The following is a 16,049-nucleotide window of genomic DNA, read 5'->3' as shown; positions in this document are numbered from 1 at the left end:
AAGCCTCTCCTCCCCTAAGTTGTTTAGAAAATTGTTTTTTTTTCTTTTTTAAGATTTTATTTGTATTTTCTCTGCATGGGTTTTTTGCCTGCATGTTATCTGTGTGTGTCACATGGATGTAGTGCCCACAGGGGCCAGAATGGAATTACAGACCATTTTTAGCCACTAAGTGGGGACTGGGAATAGAACCCTGGTCCTCTGGAAGACCTCTCTTAACCGGTGCTCTTAACCACTGAGCCATCCCTCCAGCCCCTTCTAAAACTGCCTTTTGCCAGAGTATTTTATCACAGCAACAGGAGGGAAACTAGAACCACCAGGAAAGTTTTTCTTCGGCCGCATAAACTTGGGTTTGTTTGATACATAGCAACTGATGACTGATCCAGGGACACGGAGGGGCCTAATCTGTACTCCCAAATTGCTGGTCCCTGCTACACAAATGTCACCCTAATAGGACCACTTCCCTCTAGTTGAATCCTAGGCAAGGCCTTGCTGGGTTCCTTGTCTATGACTTAATTCCTGGGCTTCAATCAGTTCATCTCTGGACACGCTCCATCTCTACACCCTTTCCGACTGTCAAACACTTACTTGAGGTGTGGGTGAGGTGATGCTGGCTTTGGGGGCTCTTCGCCCTGCTGGGAGGTGCTGCGGCCCTGTGCAGGTGGCCGGGGATGTGAGCTGAAGCTGGCACTTGGCTTGGAAGCCTGGTTTGGAGAACTGCCACCAGATGCCCGGGCTAGCTGTGGAGAGCCTGGTGACCTTTGCTGCTGTGGAGATCCTGACTGGGGGCTCACAGGCTGCTGGCCTTGTGGGGAGAGCCTCTGTTGGGATGGACTTCGAGATCTGGGAGGCTGAGGTGACTGAGCCTGACGAGGGCCCCCTACAAGCCAAAGAAAGAGTTCAAGTCTAAACCGAAGAAAGAGTTAAAGTTCATTTTGTTTGGGGAATAATGTGGCTGTACACTTAGCACATGTTTATAGAAACATGTTGTTTATAACTGAAAACAGTAGAGATGCCAGATCTCAGGGAGTGCTTGTCTAGGATGCTGGAGCCCTGTAATTGATTCCCAGCATGGTTAGGCATGGCGGTGCATGCCGGTAGTCCCAGGATTCAGGAGGCGGAGACAAGAAGACCAAGAGTTCAATGTCATCATTGATGACGTTGAGAATTCAAGGCCAATCTGGATTACTTAAGACCCTGTGCCAACAAACAAACAAACAAAACAAACAAACAAACAAACAAAAACTGCTGATTTTCACACGTTGTGTTGGGGTAACATTGACCGACCTGTTAACAGTATATGCCTAGGATACACCATGAAACAGAAAGAAAAAAGGCAATTTTATAAGATAACATGGATTTGGTTTTGTTTGTTTGTTTGTTTGTTTTAGTGCTAATGTATATAGCCATGCAATAAAGAAACACTGGAAAGCTGCACATTAGAAGAGGCAGGCCTCACACTCCAATGTATGAATGGATTTGTGGGGTGATTGTGTCAGGAGAGGGATTTGGCATGCTGTTATAGATAGATACATGCTTTCTTCTTTTCTTTTTTTAAACTTTAAAAAAAATGATTACAATTTATTAAGATTACATCCTGATGGTTATCCCCTAGACCTCTGACAGAAGGATCCCTCCTCCCCAACCATATGGACCACAGCCTATCTGGTCCCATCCAGATAGCCCGCTTTCCCTTCCTCTGTGTGCCCAGCCAAGGGGAAGTGATCACATTGGGGGTACCAGAGTTCATGCCAGAGGCTGTCCCTGCTGCCCCTACAACTGTGGGAATGAGCTATCCGTTGGCTAGATCTTAACAGGGGTCTAGGTTCACTGTATGTCCTTGGGGCAACCAAACATGTTTTTTTAAATTCAAATGTCGATACCCTAACCATCAATGCGAACATATTTGGAGAAAGGGTCTTTAAGGAGTAATATAATTAAGGTAAAAGGTCATAAGGTGAGGTTTTGGCTCAATAGGGTTGGAGTCTTATATGAAAAGGAAGAAGTAATTTGGAAGGTGTATGGAGTCAAGCATGGTGACCCACACCTGTAATCCCAGCACATAGAAAGTCGAGGTAGGAGGACTGTGGCAAGTTTGAGGCTAGCTTTGGCTATACAGGGAATTCAGTCCAGTCCGTGTTTAGAGTGAGACACTATCGAATACAAAGACTTAATTCCCACTTGGTGTAAGACACAGTTCTCACTCTCTTTCTAAAAAGAGTAAACATAAGGAAAACACCAACGGGTTCTTATCACTGTGGAAATGAAGGGATGAGCAGGGCCTGAGGCAAATGGCAAGGCCCTCTGTCACCAAGGGGGCATATCCCCTACTAACCACCAGGGGGTGCTAGGTAGGAAAATAGGTTGAGTGCTTTCCAGAGAGGCTAAAAATTGACTGGGGGGGGGGGGGGAGGAGACAAGATAAAATCCAGATGTTTAGGTAAAAGCTTTATGATTTTTGTATGCTGACTACTTTTTTTTTCTCAACCAAGTGCAAGTCGTACAAAACATCCTTTTTCTTCTCCTTTCGTCTTAATTCGTCTTAAGCTCTCCACCCCCACACCGGGGTTGATAGGATCTTGGAAAGTCTGTGTCCTGGTTGAATAACTTATTAACTATTTCTTGTGTTTCTATTTTACCAATGGGATACATCAAGAGACACTTTGGTTATCTCTTACAGCTTTTTGGCAAAGCAAACAACTTAGTATTTTTTATTTGATCTACTCCCTGCCGCCTGATGTGTGTGTGTGTGTGGTCTGTCTGTCTGTGTGTGTGTGTGTCTGTGTGTGTGTATGAATGATTTTCCTAAGCCCAAAATTGACCCTAAAAAGATGAAGTTCACAAAAGGAAAATTTGATGTTCTTGAGTTCGAAAATAAGTTCACAACAAGTTAATAATGTGATCCTGTTATTTATAGAAGTTGGTGAAAAATGTTTTATAATCAGCCCTGTTATATTTGGTCTGAATGTTAATTCACTGAGCGTTCCCTTTAACTACCTTAATTGGTTCTCGGTTGATTATTTTTCAACTCATTCACATGGTGTTTAGCCACATGTTCCTTAAAATAATCTCCCTATCAAGCATGCTTTTCCTCTGGGCCAGAGAGGGGATCAGAACACACTAGTGCCATTCAAAGTGGTTTTAAAGAGTGAGTCCCGAGCAGACTGGGAAAGGAGGGAGCAGGGCCGGGGGGCTTGGTAGGGTGGTGAATACAGAGCTTGGGCTCATTTGTTCTATGGTGGTATTGTCAGGCGGGAGGGGAGAAGGGCTATGTAGGTCAGAGGGTTGTTAATGACAACCATGAAAAAGCAATCTGTCAATTAGAGTTGCTGGCAAGAGAGCAGGTATTAATAGTAAGCCGTGTAATTGTCATTAACCACAAACTACTAGTGAACACTGGAGTCCTCTAAATCACGCCCCGTTGTTGGACCCCTTTCTAACGCCATCAACAATACCCTATAGACGTGGAAGCTGTTATTCCCTCCAATGTCACTGTGGACACTGAGGCTTAAAGCCGTGTGGCCAGGTGGCAAGACTGGACCTGGCTGGAGTGCGTACATTACCTCCAGGAGAACAGTAACTGGCCTCAGTGATGACCTTCATCTCCACGTCTTCAGCTTCAGGATTTTAAGTACACTGCCACATCCAAGCTTGGTTTTTGTTTTTGTTTTTAATATGGGCACTAGAGATCAAAGTCATGTCCTCATGCACTTACCGACTCAGCTGTCTCTCCCCAGCCTCCCACTCCCTTTTTTGAGACAGGATTTCACACTGTAGCCCAGGCTAGCCTGGCAATGAGCTCACTTGGTAACCCCAGGCTAGCCCCAAACTCAAAGCAATGCTCTTGCCTCAGCTTCTTTCATGCTGGGATTACAGATGTGGTTTGTTTGCTTTGTTTGCTATATTGTGAGAAGACTGACCACACATACTGAGAATTAAAATGCCACCTATCTCATATTTTAACCCATGGTTCAGTGTAATTTTGATTACTGTTTATACATTTGGAGTATATTGGGGGCAGTCAATTTCAAAGTCATTTATATGAGGAATTTAAGCTAATCTGGAAGGTTATGTTAAATAAATATGGGGGAAGGAAAGAAGGAGAGAGAGAAGGCTGAAAGGGAGGGGGGAAGGCGGAGGGAGCTGCTTTCCCTAGAGCTGTGGAAGTGGAAGCCATCTGGTACCCAAGGCCCATTTCCCCCAAGAAGCAACTAATCTGTCGCTTGAATAGATGTGACTAGAAAGTTCAAGGCAGGATGGAAATGCCTTCTGTGAAGATTGCAAGATCTCCCGCCTTGGCGTCTCCCTGCCAAGCCGCTCTGAAGACCCAGCTGGCCCAGAGCAGCCAGGCTGAGTGCACTGATGGTGCTGCAAGGGACACGCTTGCCTGGTGCTCCTCTTGAGCCCATGTGTGGGAAACCCTCCACAGCTCACCTTTCCTCCAGCAAGCCGTTAGTTAGCTAGTCTCATGAGTTCTCTTCCTCTTGTCGTCCAATCCGCCCCCCCCCATACCCACCCTCTAAGAAGTGGCGGCTCTTTTGGAACGGTGCAGGGATGGTTTTGAGGAAGAATGCCAGCAGCGGCTGAGGGAGTAACGTTCTAGCCTTCTTTTTTCTCTTTCTCGCTCTAGCTGATTGGCTCACAAATGTATACCAAGGCACCACTAGGAGCTAGAAATAACATTTCCCAGAACGTTTGGAAGTCCAGGCGTGAGAAGCTGCTATCTTCTCATTGTGCCTTCCTGGGCATCGCTTCAATTTCCTACTTTGGGAAAAGGGGAACACGGATGCTTCCTCTGCAAAGCGACCAGGAAGATGAACATGGAAGGCTAGAAGGGAACAGCTCCAGCGCGAGGCCCGGCATGCTAAATATGCTAAATACTGAACCATCTTTCTGCTCTCTCTTCCCAGCTCCCTCCCTGACCCCGAGAGGACATGAGCCCTCCTCGGGTCCTTGTCCTGCAGATGGATGGATGGAAATGTGCATGGCCCAAGGATAAAGGATTAGGATGCATTGTTTTTCACAGCGGTTCTCAACCTCTGGGTCGCAACCTCTTTGGGGGAGGGAGGCAAGGGACCCTTTCACAGGAGTCGCCTAAGACCATCAGAAAACACAGATATTTACGTTATGATTCATAACAGTAGCATAAGCACACTTATGAAGTAGCATCAAAAATCATTTTATGCTGGGGTTGGGGGAGGGTCACCACAACATGAGGAACTGTATTAAAAGGGTGCAGCGTTAGAAAGATTGGGACCTGCTGCGCTAGACTGTGTCCAGCAACACATCCTTACTGATTTAGTTATTAATTAATTACCCTGTGTGTATGTACACACCCTTGGGTGTGCAAGTGGAGGTCAGAGGACACTTAGTGTCTTTCTCTATTGCTTTTTACCTTAGGTTAGGCAGTTTAGTGATTCCCAGATGTTTTAATGCTATGACTCTTATTTATTTATTTATTTATTTATTTATTTATTTATTTATTTATTTATTACACAGTGTTCTGCCTCCATTTATACCTGTACATCAGAAGAGGATACTAGATCTCATTATAGATGGTTGTGAGCCGCCATGTGGTTGCTGGGAATTGAACTCAGGACCTCTGGAAAAACAGGCAGTGCTCTTAACCGCTGAGCCATCTCTCCAGCCCCAACGCTACGGCTCTTTAATACAGTTCCTCATGTTGTGGTGACCTCCAACCATAAAAGTTATTTTGTTGCTACTTTTATAACTGTCAATTTTCTACTTTTATGAATTGTAATACAGATGCCTGATATGCAGGATATCTGATGTGTGACACTGAATGGGCCGTGACCCACAGGTTGAAAACCACTGCTGCAGACTGTGTCTCTCACTGAACCTGCAGCCTGCCATGTCAGTTAGACCACATGGGCAGCCACCATGGTCCTCTCTTCCCCTGGTGCTTCAGTTTCCAGCATGTTTGGCTATGTCCAGCTTGTTTACCCGGGTGCTGGGGATTTGAACTCAAGTCCTCATGCTTGCACAGCGGAAGTCCTTACCTGCCGAGGCACCTCCCAGTCCTTGGCACTGTGTTTTAATGTCCTCACGGGTACAATGTTTCTCCGTGTCTATCCTGTGTCTTACCTTGTGGGGGTGGCCTTGGCTGCGGCTGTCCTAGCTGAGGTCCCAGCTGGCCTTGCCCTGGAGATTTTGCAGGTTTAATCTGAGGACCCTAGAACAAGAGAAGAGAAAGCAAGCCTGTGGCTACAGCATTTCTGGGTGGGAGGCAAGGCCTTATATAGGTCTGTTTCCTTTAAAAAAAAAAAACACTAATATAAAACCCGTGACCTCATGATAGAGTTTCAGCACAGCCAAGGAGGAGTCTGCAAATGCCACACCCCCTCCTCTCCCAGCAGCCCCTTGAGTTTAACTACTATTCCTGTGTCTATGAAGAGATGTGTTTCTATGGGATAAGCAGAGATTGGGGCTGGGGGAAGATTTGAAATGTGCTCTCCCAGAAGGCTTGCAAGCTAGTCCTTGAAGGGTGGTGTGGTGGGGCCTGTGCAGGGCAGGGGTGGGAGCTTGCTGGGTTGGGGGATGGTGAAGCGGGAGACACAAGTGTCTCTATTGACTCGTGCCTTGGGAACGCAGGACATATGTGTCCATGTATTTCCGCACACACACAGATGCACACACCTATGCTCAGGTTCAAGATGGAGATGCCGGGAAGAACACTGGCAAAGTCTTACCAAAGGCTGATGGAACAGGAGCTTTCTTCCTGGGGGATGGAAGGGGGAAGAGCCCCTCCAAGGTCTCTGTCAGCCTCTGTCCCCACCCCATTCGCCTACATGATGCCTGCCTGGGGTTATCTCCGTTGGATCCTGAGGGTCTTCGTTCCAGAGTGACCCCCCCCAATCTCTTTGGTTCTCAAGCGAGCCTTACCCAAGGTCTCAGGGGTGAGGGCACCGTGCCCCCTGGCACCAGGAGTTGGCTCATCTTGGAGATGACAAGGTCAGCTATTAACTGCTTGTCCTCTTCCACGTGTTCTCCAATCAGGGGCATTGAACTGTCCATGACCTAGGGGGAGGGAAAGGGGGGGCGGAAGAACCCTGCGTTAAGCCGGCTTGGCCTCTGGGCTTTGTGTTCCAGCAGTGTTGACACTGGCCTCAATACGGAATGACCACCAGATGGCACTATCCTCCACGCAAAGGGCTCAGCGGGGTCCTTCCTGTCGTCTGGGCCCCCAGCAGACAGACATCCAGTTCTTTCCAGTTCTTTCCCCCCCCAACAGATTCCCTGGCTTCAGTTCAACTCAGCCTCCGCAAGCTGGAGTCAAAGCAACGTGACCAGGGTGGGGGAGCACGCGCTGACCTTTTCTATACTTTTCTTTGGGGCATTGGTCTCTGCCCCCTCGTTTCCCACCCCACCTTCCTCCCAGGCTTGGGGCTGGGCCCCCTTCCCCGCCCCCCCCCCCCCCCCCCCGCTCTTCTGACCCAAGGTTAAGGATGTCCTCAGAGCTGGAAACTGGTGAGGGCTCAGGCATAACAACAACTCAAAGTTTGACACAGGCTGGAAGTGACCCGCCCCCAGCAGGACACAGACCAAAAATGAAACTCATTTCGCTGAGAACCAGGCTGGTCTTAAGGAGGAAGCGGTTGGAAGTCCTGGCAGGTCATGTTGGCCCGGTCTACTTTTGTAGTAGATGGGGAAACTAAGGCTCATAGATGAGAGCCGGTGAACCAGGTGGTACACCCGTGACAGAGCTGTGTTGGTCACCTCTCTCCTCTACTACAGGGAATCCAGCCACTCCCTGTCACCTGCTTCACCCTGTTAAACCCTCTTTGCCCTTTGCCCAGCTCTGGGGCAACCAGACACTGTCATTTCCAGATCCTGTACCCAGCTGTCTCTGGCCACCCCTCACCTGGCTGCCTCCTTATCCAGCATCAAACAGTCAGCCCTTCCCGAAAGCCCTCTAGGGCCTCACAAGTTCCCACGAGAGACCCTTTGTGCCCGTGTCTTTGCTGAGCTCACGTAACTATCCCTTTGGACAGCTTAGACCCAGAACTGTCATTTACCCACCAAGTCAGGGTGGCCTGTGTCCCGGAGGAAGGGGAGGGGATGTCCCTGCGGTAAATAAGCCCTGCTCAGCATGGGAAGGGCCTGACACTACAGTTTCACTGAGCACTAATGATAAGTGGGGACGCTATTCTAAGAATCACGTAGAGATGACGTCTCAGAGCAGTACCTTGGCAGGGCTGGAGATGTGACTAGAGTGTTCACCTTGCGTGAGGGGGTGGGGTGGGGGGAGGGGTGGGGTAGGGGGGCGGCGCTTGGCTTTCACCCTGGCACCTGTAATTCCAGCATTCAGGAGGTGCAGGAGAGGCATCAGAAGTTCAAGGTTTTCTTACATACTGAATTTGAGGGCAGCTGGGGGGGGGGGGCTACATGGGACCCTGCCTCAAGCCAACAAGTGTTCAAGGCAGGCCATATGACTGTTATGGTTAGCCTCATCCGCGTGATGAGGAAACCGACTGGCAAGTTCTACAGCAGCTGGAGCCTCCTGACCAAGCACTGGGCAGCTCTGTGGTAAGACTTCAAATGAGGTTGCCAGGGTTCCAGGCCTGTGTTGTGTGACTGACTTGCTTCGGGGGAGTGGGGTGGGGTGAGGGGTTGGGGGGAGTGGGGGATGGGGGTTGGGGTGGAGACTCTTCTCTTCTCCAGGTCTATTTTTTCTGTCAACTGTAAACCAAGGGTTCAGGCAGCGGCTAAGACCCCTCCTGACTGTGACTTTCAGGGGACCGTGAGTACAAGCACCCAGTGTGCCTCGGAAACCGAAAAGCAAACTAGGGTATGGGTATGATCTCAGAAGGCCCCCCGTAAACTGTCCTTACACGGCACTCTCTGGGGTCACAGGCAGTTTCTGGCTTGGCAGTCCCCAAAGCCCCTGCCTGGGCTTTGAGCACCCCGCCTGTCTGTCGCTCTTCTCTCCAGTCCAGCCCACTGCTCTCTGTCCTGGACCACTCCCCACATCCTCTGCAGGGGAAAACGGCCACTGCAAGGAACCTGAGGTCAGGAACTGGGATCCCCACAGTGGATATAGCCAAAGGAAGTGGACTGTCACTCTCCCCAGGGAGACATTTTTTCCTAGTGAGCAGCGTCATCCCTTGGGCCAGGTCAGAGAGGACGAGGCCTAGGCTGTTTCCCCTGAGCACCCTCACTGAACATGTATGCCACACAAGTGTTTTCACACAGAGTTGGATGTGAGGCAGTATTTTCAGATCTCTGCTACCTTTTTGCCCCTTACTGGGAAAAATACATTACATATTCCTAGGAGCAAGCTCTCTCTCTCTCTCTCTCTCCTCTCTCTCTCTCTCTCTCTCTGATCCCACACCAAATCCAAAGGAAAACAATTCTTTAATGTTTCTGAGGAAAAAAAGAATCTGACCCCTCCCCCCCCCCCCCCCCCGCCTTCTCTTCCCTCTCTCTCTTTTCTAATATTTTTTTTCTTAAAAGTTATTTTCTTATGTTTAGAAGACCCAAACTGGCGCTTTTGTTTGTTTTTAAATGCGAATCATCTTTCATTCCTGCCCTCTACTAGTGTCTGGAGCTGGGGCCTATGGGTATAAATGACGTTTTATGAAAGCACAGAGATCTCAGAGATCAGAGCTCACAGGTGTGTGTATGTGTGTGTGTGTTGCTGAACCAAGAGAGGAGGCAACCAGTCCATCCATATATATGTAGATGTATATGTATATCTATATATCTTTTTACTTTTTAAGATCTACTTATTTTATGTGTATGAGTATTTGCGTGTGTGTGTGTGTGTGTGTGTGTGTGTGTGTGTGTGTGCGTGCATGTTCTGCACAGCTGCAGGTCACTATGTGGATGCTGAGAACCAAACCTAGGTCTTCCACAAGAACAGTGAAAGTTCTGGACTATAAGCCATCTTTCCTGCTCTCTAGTTCTCGGAATAGCAGCCCTCTCCTAGTCTCTTGCCACCTCCAAGCACTGTTCATCTGGTTTAGAGCCTGGTGCCCAGAGTGAAGAAGTGTGTGTGTGTGTGTGTGTGTGTGTGTGTGTGTGTGTGCATGCATGTTCTGCACAGCTGCAGGTCACCATGTGGATGCTGAGAACCAAACCTAGGTCTTCCACAAGAACAGTGAAAGTTCTGGACTATAAGCCATCTTTCCTGCTCTCTAGTTCTCGGAATAGCAGCCCTCTCCTAGTCTCTTGCCACATCCAAGCACTGTTCATCTGGTTTAGAGCCTGGTGCTGAGAGTGAAGAAGTGTGTGTGTGTGTGTGTGTGTGTGTGTGTGTGTGTGTGTGTGCTCAAACCAGATTCATGTGTAGTGCCCTAGTAAAAGCAATGTTGGGTGGTTTGACAGGTACTACTGATGTCCCAGGTGAAGTGACCCTCAGCTCACCTCTGTTGTGGTAAGTGTTAGAGGGAAAGTGGTCCCCGACTTGAGACGAGGATGAGGTCCTACAAAGAGATGCCACTCACCTGGGGGTAGCATTCTGCTTTTCTGGTGAGCTGACTAGTGAGACTGTTGCCCTGGGCTCCTGGGAACCCCCTCCTTGATGTGGTATACCGCTTCCGCCATGCCATACTCTCACCCATTCAGTCACCTGGTGTTGTTTGCCTGTTGGTCCCTGAGCAGTGGGGCGGACACGAGGGACTGGACGACTGGCTGGCTACTGTGGGAATCCCAGCCATGTGCCTATCATTAGTTGGCCACACTCGTGGGAGAGGCAGCTGCAGAGGAGGGGTGGCCACAGGGCTCCCCTCACGTGTCTTGGCCTGGTGCTAGCTCACTCTTCCCTTATGGGCGGAGAAGTGAGCGGAAAGGACCCCACGTGACTTGTGGAGATGGGTAGCTAGGGTAGGAGAGGGCCCTGAGGCCACAGCGGTGTTTCGGGTTAAAGCTGTGGAAGTGTTGGAGGCTGGGAGCTGGAGAAGAAAGGATAGGAGAGTCCTGACGCGTGTCGGAAGGGGTTGCAGAGGGAAGAGGCTATTATGGGATGGAGAGGTGAACGGGCCTGCCCATCTGGCAACATCTCTTATATCTGGTGGTTGAGTCGGTCCCTCCAGCCGCGCTCTGTACAAAGGTGTCCCTTTGCTCAACAACGCTCTGTCACCTTCTCTTGCAGCCTGCAAATCCTGGATCTCCTGGGTCCTAGATGGTGCCTCAGATCTCCTGGGGCCCACGCTTGTTGAAATCACATCAGGGTGGGACCCTTGCACGGTGGCAAGGGGAGTGTGCTCACTTCACGCGTTTGACCGATGAGGACAGTGGCACAGAATACTGTGGACTCTTGGCCTTGATGGGCTGGGAAAAACATGTACCCCGAGGTTTGAACTCTGAAGTCAGAATGCTTGAGCAGGAAGGCTCCCCACCATTGCTACAGCTGAGGTGGGTGCATGAAGTACGATGGGGGGGGGCAGTACCTGTGGGGGTGTCTCCCTACGCCCTGCACTCACGCAGCAGGCCATGGCTGCAATGCTGGGGTTCAGTTTAGAGTTGTTCCTGCTTTGGGGGCGGGGAAGGTGGTCCAGTCTGGACCTCTCCTGCTTTATTCCTTACCTCGATGATATAATCTCTGCCATCCTTGCTGTGGACGGCCTTGACAGCACAGATGTCTAAGCCGCCGAACATTTCTGAGCAGCTGTCCACCCAGAGCCTGTACCTGCAGAAACAGATGACTGACAGTGAGCGAGCGTGCGGGGCAAGATGCAAGGACAGAGGCCAGGGGGAGATGGGAGAGTGCAGGCAGACCAAGGAGGGGAGTGGGGGATGGGCGGGCGGGAGTGGGGCATCTCAAGGTAAGAGGCAGGGAGAAAGAGAGCCAGGATGAAGGAGAAAAGGAGTGAGAATTGGGAGGTCTCAGAGATTCGTGGCCACACCCCTTTTGCTGCCCCAGGACCTTGGCTCTGCAGCAGTAGGAAGCTTGCCTCGCCCTCACCCAGAGCCATCCAGATACCCAGACATCCCTGCAGCCCTTTTCCCTTGGGAAAGCTGCTGGAAGGGCTCTAAAAAATCCCTTCAGGCTGTCCTCCCTGCTCAGGGCCCCAGCCAGACAAGAGCCTGTAGGGGGACAAAGGACCTCATTCTCTGGGAGCCAGGGCATGGTGGTGGTGGGGGGCGGGCAGGGGAGCTCCTTCAGACAGCTCCTGACTTGCCTAGGGGCCTGGCCCTCTGGACCAATTGCTTTTGTTCCTGTTCCAGTGACAGACAGCTGCAGGGCCAGTTTGCTTTGCTGGGGACAGATCTGGGCTGTGAACTTTGACCTTACAACAAGGGGTTGGTTGTATCTGGGGAGATCTTCTGGGCTCGCACTCGGCTTCCCTTGAGGACTGGATTTGAGAGTCAAGGGGACTTTGTGTCAGTGTTCCTGGTTCTTTCCCCCACTCTCTAGGGTCACACGGGACACTCCAGCTCTCAGATCTATTTGTGTGTTTGGGCCGTATGACCTGGAATAAGGCGGGAACGCAGCTGAAGATTTCTAAGAACACGCGTGGGCCCACTGAGGCCTAGAGAGAGGGTCTCTCTCTGAAGTTAGGCAGCAGGGCAGTCACAGTCAGATTCATCTAGATATCCCAGACCTGGAGCCCAAGCCTAGTTCTCCCATCCAACCACAGCCAGGAGCATGCTGGGAAAAAAAGAGCCACACCCACTGGACGCCAACTATGTGCCATTCTGTGCCCGGCAGGATGACTCCTTTTTCCTTCTCATCTCACCACAAATTGATCAAGGAGGGAGCTCTGGGCTCATCTTTCAGATGAAAAAGCTGAGGCATAGAGAGAATAATAAATAACATTGTGGCTTCCAGCCCCAGAGTCTGTGTGTGGCCAGGTTGTAATCAAGTTTCTCTCCCTCTCATTTGGAGCCTGCCACAGTGTCACGTGTCTGTTTTTACTTGGCATGAAGGAACTGGAGTTTGTGTGTTCGAGCCCATGTGCATGAGTGTTGGCTAAGACCACATATATGTATGTATGATCATCAAGAACCAAAGGCAAGCCTGAGTGTTGTTGCTTTTTTTTTTTTTTTTTTTTTTTTTTTTTTTTTGGTTTTTCCAGACAGGGTTTCTCTGTGTAGTCCTGGCTGTCCTGGCCTCGCATTGTAGACCAGGCAGGCCTTGAACTCACAGAGATCCACCTACCTGCCTCTGCCTCTTGAGTGCTGGGATTAAAGGCATGTGCCGCCCCCCCACTGCCCGGCCAGTGTTGTTTCTTAGGAGCCTTTCACCCCATTTTTTGAGACAAGGTCTCCCACTGAACATGAGACTTACTGAACAGTGTGGGCCTGGCTGGCAGGCAAGCAGCAGGATTCCCCCTGTCTCTGCCTCTCTGGTGCTGAGGTCACAGCCACATGCTGCCATACCTGCCTGGCTTTTTTTTTTTTTAATTTGGGCATCTGGGAATCGAACTCATGCTTGTGTAGCAAGTGCTTTATGGTCTGATCTGTCTCCCCGGCCTGTGGCCTGAATGCTTGCTGTTATTTCCTTAGTGATTTGGGGAGATCCTCTTCCTCCTGATGGCTCAGTTTCCCCTGATTCTTCCTGTGGTTGGGACATACAAGGACAATAAAGGCCACGTGCAGGTAAATGAGCAGCACCAGGACTCAGCCTCTACCTATTATTTTTGCTGCTGTTTTTTTTTTTTCTAAGACAGAGTCTCTCTGTGTAGCCTTGGCTGTCCTGGACTCACTTTAGACCAAGCTGGCCACAAACTCACAGAGATCCACCTGCCTCAGCCACCCGAGTGCTAGGATTACAGGGCCACTACACCCACCTATCTCTACCTACTCTTGATGCGTCCTACAAGACTCTGACTGATGCGCAGCCCCGCGTGGCAACAACTTCCATTCTTGGAGCATTTGAGAGGCTTCTGGGGGCCGGGTGTCAGAGCTACCGTATTTGGTGCTGGTGGCTGACTCATGGGACACAAGACGCTCAAGGAACACTATGCCTGAGACACTCCTGAGTCAAGGTTCTTCCTGTGAGAGATAGAAGTCTAGACTTATGGCTGGAGGCGACCAGACTCCAGAGGCTGTTTTCAAAGGGCGAACATCCAGGTTATCTGTGCGTATCACCCCAGGGGCCAGGAAATGTGAAGAAGGTTCCCTTTCAACCAGGCAGACTAGCACTAGACAAAATGCATGAAAATCGCCCAGGAGTCAGGAAACCCAGCGAGCCTATGAACCATGGAGGGGCTGGGCCTGCGTAAGGGTGGCCAGGCACTTTCAGACTATAGGAGTAGGAGCAGGGAGCTCCATCCAGGCCATGAGTGTGGCTCTTGACTGCATGAAGGACAGTGCATGCCAGGCTGAGCAGACAGACCCTGTCCTGTGATGGTTCATTTTGGAGTCATCTTTGTGATTTGAGACGGAGCAGCCCCACATGCAGGACGGTGGCATGGTGGAGACCTCCATGGTAAACTTCTGAGGCAATGGAGGCTGTTGGACTTCCAGTCTGGGGAAAGTCATGAAGAAGAGGTCACTAGCTGTCCATGAAGGCTCCCTGGGGGACAGGTGTGCCTGGCACCTGGCACAACTCCTCCACAAGACTAGCTGGTTAGAAGGAAGTTCCAAGAAGAAGCTGTAGCCTCCCACCTAGGCTTGCTGAGAAGGGCAGATATCCACCCTGGCAGGTGTGTGTGTGTGTGTGTGTGTGTGTGTGTGTGTGTGTGTGTGTGTGAGATGCGGACTCATCTATCGCTGTGTTCATCTTCCTGCTGGACAAAGTTCAGAATTGCCCGTTAACTTAGCTGGAAGGGTTGGGGCATTCACCTTGGTTCATTTGGCTTCCTGAGATGACAGCCCCTGAACTGGAAGGTCCACATGGGCAGGGCTGATGCCTCTCCCCCGCCTCCCTGTTCTCCAAGGCCCAGCTCTATAACTAGCCCACAGTGAGCGCTTAGGACATAGTTGCTGAGGTGGAGCAGAAGCTGGCTCCTTCAGGCTCCCACTCACTCTCTAGGAAGGAATTCTGGAATCCCCCTTCATCAGGAAGTCCTCCCTGACCTCTTCTTCCCTAAATTTCACTGGGTGCTCTTTCTCCTTGTTCCCACTGCAAGTATTCAGGACATTGGGTGCTTTTTGTATTGCAAGTATTCAGGGCTCATGTTGTCCTAACATTACTGTATTGGGCTGCAGCTGTCTCCTTCCTTAGAGAAGAAGGGAAAGCTAGCTGTTGTTAACATAAGTGAGGCAACTACTTTCCCTCCTACGAAAGATGTCTTCTTCTTCTTCTTCTTCTTCTTCTTCTTCTTCTTCTTCTTCTTCCTCTTCCTCTTCTCTTTCCTCTTCTTCTCTTCTTTCTCTTCCTTTCCTCTTGCCCCTTTTATTCTTTTTTTTTTTTTGGTTTGTTTTTCAAGACAGGGTCTCTCTGTGTAGCCTTGGCTGTCCTGGACTCACTTTGTAGACCAGGCTGGCCTCGAACTCACAGTGATCTGCCTGCCTCTGCCTCCCGAGTGCTGGGATTAATAGCCTGCGCCACCACACTCAGCTTGTCCTTCTTATTCTTATTCTTACTCTTACTCGTCTCTTCTTTCTTCTTTGGTTTTTTGGGACGGGGTTTCTCTATGTAGCCTTGGCTGTCCTGGACTCGAATTGTAGACCAGGCTGGCCTCGAACTCACAGCAGTCCGCCTGCCTCTGCCTCCTTGAGTACTGGGATGAAAGGCGTGTGCCACCACACCTGGCTTATAAAGACTTCTTAATATACAGCATTACGTCCCTCCCTGAGACTCAGTCGTTGTTGCTACACACTTGACATAGGTTTAGTTAAACGCAGCACTACAGCCTTCTCAGCCAGTGATTGGCTCAGAGAGGATCATGTGACCCAAAACCTGGCTAGGCAGCTGAGTAGGTTCCGTGGCAGGGAAGGAGGCGTTCTTTCTGTCAGTCTTGACACTGCGGCTTTAAGCCTGGTGATGCTATGAACCAGTGTTGGAGAACACAGTGTTGGAGAGCCAACGCAGCCGTGAAAGACATGGTTTCAATAGAAGGGGTGAAGATGGGGGTCTCTCCCGAAAGCATGCCTCTTGAGCTCTCATCAGCAAAAGTTGACAAATCCCCAAATCACAAACT

General features: G+C 50.1%; 1 protein-coding gene across 2 annotated transcripts in view; it reads right to left on the bottom strand.

Annotated features, from left to right (window-relative positions):
- The window catches only part of SYN3 (synapsin III), a 435,938-nt gene that overhangs the window by 7,205 nt on the left and 412,684 nt on the right, over window positions 1–16,049 (bottom strand). For both annotated transcript variants that reach the window (XM_084794231.1, XM_084794230.1), the window contains exons 10-13: window positions 11,545–11,647; window positions 6,901–7,035; window positions 6,103–6,190; window positions 586–877 (exon numbers count right to left, since the gene is read on the bottom strand). In XM_084794231.1, the coding sequence (XP_084650357.1) occupies window positions 586–877; window positions 6,103–6,190; window positions 6,901–7,035; window positions 11,545–11,647 (618 nt within the window). The remainder of the gene's footprint in view (window positions 1–585; window positions 878–6,102; window positions 6,191–6,900; window positions 7,036–11,544; window positions 11,648–16,049) is intronic.

The sequence above is a fragment of the Acomys minous genome (assembly GCF_964271855.1).
Source record: "Acomys minous genome assembly, chromosome: 9".
NCBI classification, from domain to species: domain Eukaryota; kingdom Metazoa; phylum Chordata; class Mammalia; order Rodentia; family Muridae; genus Acomys; species Acomys minous.
The sequence above is the reverse complement of the archived record's forward strand: the minus strand, read 5'-3'. Positions and strand labels throughout refer to the sequence as shown.